The sequence below is a fragment of the Pieris napi genome, chromosome 5, assembly GCF_905475465.1.
Source record: "Pieris napi chromosome 5, ilPieNapi1.2, whole genome shotgun sequence".
Classification (NCBI taxonomy): Eukaryota; Metazoa; Arthropoda; class Insecta; order Lepidoptera; family Pieridae; genus Pieris; species Pieris napi.
Genome location: NC_062238.1, coordinates 3220603 through 3225347, shown reverse-complemented (window position 1 = coordinate 3225347; position 4745 = coordinate 3220603). Strand labels below are relative to the sequence as shown.

The 4745-nt window shown below is 31.4% G+C and overlaps 1 protein-coding gene across 2 annotated transcripts; it reads right to left on the bottom strand.

The window, feature by feature from the left end:
* Positions 1–222: 222 nt before the first annotated feature.
* LOC125049663 (mannose-6-phosphate isomerase) lies at positions 223–4380 on the bottom strand. Of its 2 annotated transcripts, XM_047649061.1 has the most exons (7): positions 4125–4380; positions 3668–3994; positions 3435–3576; positions 2853–3026; positions 2022–2189; positions 1068–1270; positions 223–646 (listed from the first exon to the last, which is right to left on the bottom strand). In XM_047649061.1, the coding sequence occupies exons 2-7, from the start codon at positions 3983–3985 to the stop codon at positions 443–445; spliced, it is 1209 nt and encodes a 402-aa protein (XP_047505017.1). In that variant the 5' UTR covers positions 3986–3994; positions 4125–4380; the 3' UTR covers positions 223–442. The 2 variants fall into 2 exon arrangements, with proteins under 2 accessions (XP_047505017.1, XP_047505016.1); XM_047649060.1 differs by having other exon boundaries at positions 3668–4380.
* Between the last annotated feature and the right edge of the window lie 365 nt (positions 4381–4745).

Here is a 4745-nt window from a genome sequence, read left to right as displayed (position 1 = left end):
TAAATTTAAGTTAATATTTAATACCTAATTTTATACCTACATTGTGAAGGCTTTGTTTTCACAGCCAACTTGTTTTACTTACAATTAAACATAATAAATTACTCACGGAATATTTAAGTAGGGATGGAAGGGTTATGTAGGCAAGCGTGCTGCAATCATTAAACATCTTCATAAATTTTGCTAATATGTGTGAAATGGTGATTGAAATAAAATCGACAAAAAGCCCTTCCAGCCATATTTATCTATTCCGTATAAAAATTGCTAACAAACATTTTTTTAAATTACTTTAAACGTGGATATATGGCCATTGGATACAAAATGGATTAGTTTGTCTAATCTTTAAAAAAATATATTATGTTCCACAGTTTAAAAATCGTATATAATATTCGTGTCAGTAGATCTACATAAAAAACAAAACAAATTTAAAATTAGAACAATTTTGTCAAACATTGCAAATAGCTTGATACACCTCAATATAGCTTTCAGTGGAAGTCAAAGTCAGCTGTCGGCTCGCCTTCAAGAATATAACGACTCCAGGGCGAATTAATATCGGTTCCGTGTCACAGGCTTCCCCTGATCCAGATATTATTATCATGATACTAGGGCTAGGTCGCACTATTGTGTTGTAGGAATCACCGGGTGCCACCTGAAAAAAAATATAACAATGGTCACATTAGCAGTTATCATAAAAAAAACTATGTAAACTTATAATTATTTTACATAATTAAAAAAAAAAATCGACGTTTCGCGTGCTTTACAGCGTGACACGGCTTATTATAAGTTTAACTTTAATCCGATAAAAAACCTATGTATAAAAGTAGTAATTTTAATCATAGCATTAGTTTCAAAAAATATTTGGCTTTTACAGATCCTGTTCCATTTTGCTGATATGGCAACATTTTAATGACGTCATCAATATCGGCTATTTTTGCATACAAAACTTAAATCATTAGGGCAATGGTCAGCCTTATTGCTAAGACACTCTTCTAGGCGTTGTATTAACAGAAAATTAAAAAAAACGTTATTAAGGAACTGAATAAAAAAGGAATTAATAAATAGTTGCTTACCCTGATTTTAACAACAGCAAAATCTGGAACAGGCGGTCTCCAAATACAACTATTTGGGTCTTCTATTTGTGGATTGAACAACATTTCACTCGGGTGGTAACTGTTGTAGTCCAACATATCAACTAGTGTTGCCACATCAATGTGCTTTGGGGTGAGACCAGCTCGAACCACATTGTCTGAGCAAGCCATACATTCTATGCAGTCTGAAAAAAGATATTAGAGGCTGATCAGAAATTTTTGGCACTTATAATCAGTATTTAAAACATACAAAATACACATAGAATTTATTATCTCCTCCTATAGCATCTCTAGTCAGATACGTGTTGACAGTTGACACGCGACATGATGCGTCATGTCAATAAGTTCGTTTGACCAATCAGAATCAAACGCAACGTCTTGCGTTTTACATTCTCAACAGGATACATATTACAAAACTTAAATAGAATTCAATAAAGTAATTTAACTTAAGTTAAAAATATATTCACTTTTGATGGTAATAGATAAAATTAAATTATATATATATTTGGGAATTAATGAGTTTATATGCTGTGAAGAACACATTATATAATATAACATTTATTTTGAGAAGTGTCTGTCTTGTATCACAAAAAAATCTTGATCTCATCTTAAAGCAAAGTATTGCTCGCTCGACTGCTCATATCTCAAAACACTCATATATTAGGGCACTCATATATCAAGTTACCACTGTACAATCTACCGAATAATAATACGTTAAATTGTAAGCAGTTCGTTGAGGTTCACAATCTTTCGACAGTTTATAATCTCGCGAGATAGATTACAATCTAACGGTGTTTACAATTTTACGGTGACAACTATATGCATAAAACTAATAGTATTCTAGTGGGTATAATAAAGGTTGTAATTAGTTAAACCTGTATTTGTAAGAGTAATAAAAGCAGTTTTAGGCCATAAAATAAATTCTAAAATACTTACCACCACTGAGATATGCATGGGGCAAGTTGGGTTTCAAAAATATTGCTTGGCCAGGAATCAGTTGCATATAGTTCATGAAATATGGAGCCCAACATCCTACATCTCCGGGATAATCTGAATGCAGCCGTTTTAGTAGTGGATAAAGAAGTGATGTCTGAGTTGATGATTCTGTTAATTTATTTAAAAGTTTTATGTTAATTATATTCTTTAGAAGTAACATATAGTGTAACTGAATAATAAAAAGAAATATGAAGGTAAATAAATTATTATTTTAATAAATAATGTGCTGAATGTTGTTTGCATATGAAGGAAATTATCAGTGTTACAGACACAGATTTATGACTGTTTCAGGCGGTATATGGAACTTTATTGCAAGGCTTAAGGTAATGAGCATTTAATCATTAAAAATTGTTTGTCCTTCTATATAGCTTATCAATTACAATGGTTAATCCATTCACTTAGGGATTTATTAGGTTTTATTGGGCTTGATTTGCATATTGGAGACGACAATGCAATGGTCACATCTACATATACATATTATGATAAATTAATATTTTTAATACAAGTTTTTTTCATAACTATAAACAATATATTATGTATATCTTAAATCTATGAAAATATTTTATATTAAATAAAATATTAGAAACTTACAAAATATATTTTATGTATGCTTACACATACATACAATGTAATACAAATAATCTATAAAATAAATTTGCAAGGTCATAGAAAATTACTACATAATTGCTTTATTAATTTACCTCGCACTTACAATTTTCTTAGTTTTGTATACAGAAAATTATGGTTGCAATTTTACTTTGTCCAACTTACCTTCTGTTTGCAATCTATTCAGCAGAGACTCGAGACCATTTACGATTTTGTTCTTATCACATGACATTAAAGAATGGAAGGCATCTTTGAGCAACTTTGTACAGTCACCATCTCCACTGTTAAGTATTGGGTTCACAACACCTTGAGACAAAATTTGTTGTAGTTCTGGCAAATCTGTAATATGGTTAACACAACACATTTATATACCAAAATATCTTTGGTCTTATAATGGCATGTTATTATTGATATATTAAAATACATTCAGTAAGCTATTAGACCTAATGCCATACAGAGCCATTAAATGTAATGGTAGATGAATAATTACAATTATATCTTTAAAATGCCATGCTACAATGTTTACCTCCTACTGAACAATGAATTTAAGGAAGAACAGGCCAGTGAAAGGCCTTTTTAGCTTCTTATCAAATCTATGGTAAAATAATATAAATCTTTACTAATTGGCTAATGGCTATTATTGGAGTTAGAGCTTAATGTATCATCTCTAAAATAGTTTAAGAGTAGTTCTGTGTGACACCTAATACATTTTCTATGTGTGGAGAGCATTTCTTCACATTAACTTACTAATAATAAAATCCTTGATCTCAGAAATAGGTCTGAAACCACATAGACCCTCAAATGGTGTAAGTGCAATAGCTAGTTCCGGTTTGTGATTGGGATCTTTATACAAATCTGGAAAGGTTTTGTGCAGTTCCTCCGCATGTTCCTGAAATAATTGCATATAAAAACAGTTAACATGTAATGTAGTATTTAAAGTATTTTTTACATATACATTCAGATTCAAAATATAAGCTCACCTTTGTAGGATGTGCTTGGACAGATAATGCTTTTCTTACTGATAGAACTTTAAGCAGAAAAGGCACCAAAACATCAAACTTCTTTCTTACATCTGGACCAACAGCATCTAAATTGGTCTTTAAATACTCTGACAAAGGTATGTCTCTTTCTATAATAATTGATGGTCCATTTGGATGTGTACCCATCCATAACTCAGCATAGGGTTTAGCATTATCAATAGATACTGAAGAATCAGCGCTAGCAACTAGCTTTGCTACTGTACTATCCTGTCCCAGCTTCCCCCATTCATAATTTTGTACTTTGCATTGTAGCTCCATTTTTACAAACTGAAGCGTATATTTTTTTTGAAATAGGGTATTAGAAAACCTTTAAACACATAGAAGTACTTTCAGCAGCATGCAATTTGTAATATTATTCCTGGCGATTCGAATTGTACCAATTATTATACATACTTACAATAAATATTTCAATAAAGAGATGAATAAAATCTTGAGCTATTAATATAATAGTCACGTCATGTACCAACCACTGATATTTCTTGAATGACCCTAATTGTTTAAATTGATCCTCTGTTCTTGCTTTTTATCTCCAATGTATGTCTTTGCTATTTGAGTTTTAACTTAGTGACAATACGTTTAGCTATATTTTACAATGAAAATATCTTTGACTACTTATTTAAATTTTGAGCCGAGACCCGTCACCCGAGTAGCGAACGGAGCGCTCGAATTATTTTTTTTTGTTGTCAAGTCTGTCGGCTGTCGAAGTGTGAAGTATTTACATTAAATGCTTACTGTTAAGTCAAAATGACAGCAATATGTCCAGACCCCGTTCATTTAAAATTGTGTTCACGGCAAATATCTACTAAAAAAAAGCTTTTAGAAATTTTACAATAAAATGTGCTTTGTATGTTAATACTATTCTTATACTATTAATATTTGTAGATATGACTACGGTCTACGTGTTATACTGGTAATGGTTTTTTAGACGAGCCCTTATAGGTACCTACAATTCTAGAAAGAAGAAACCACTGCTACGACCGACACAACGGGGCTTACCCCCATATATTATAAACGTGCT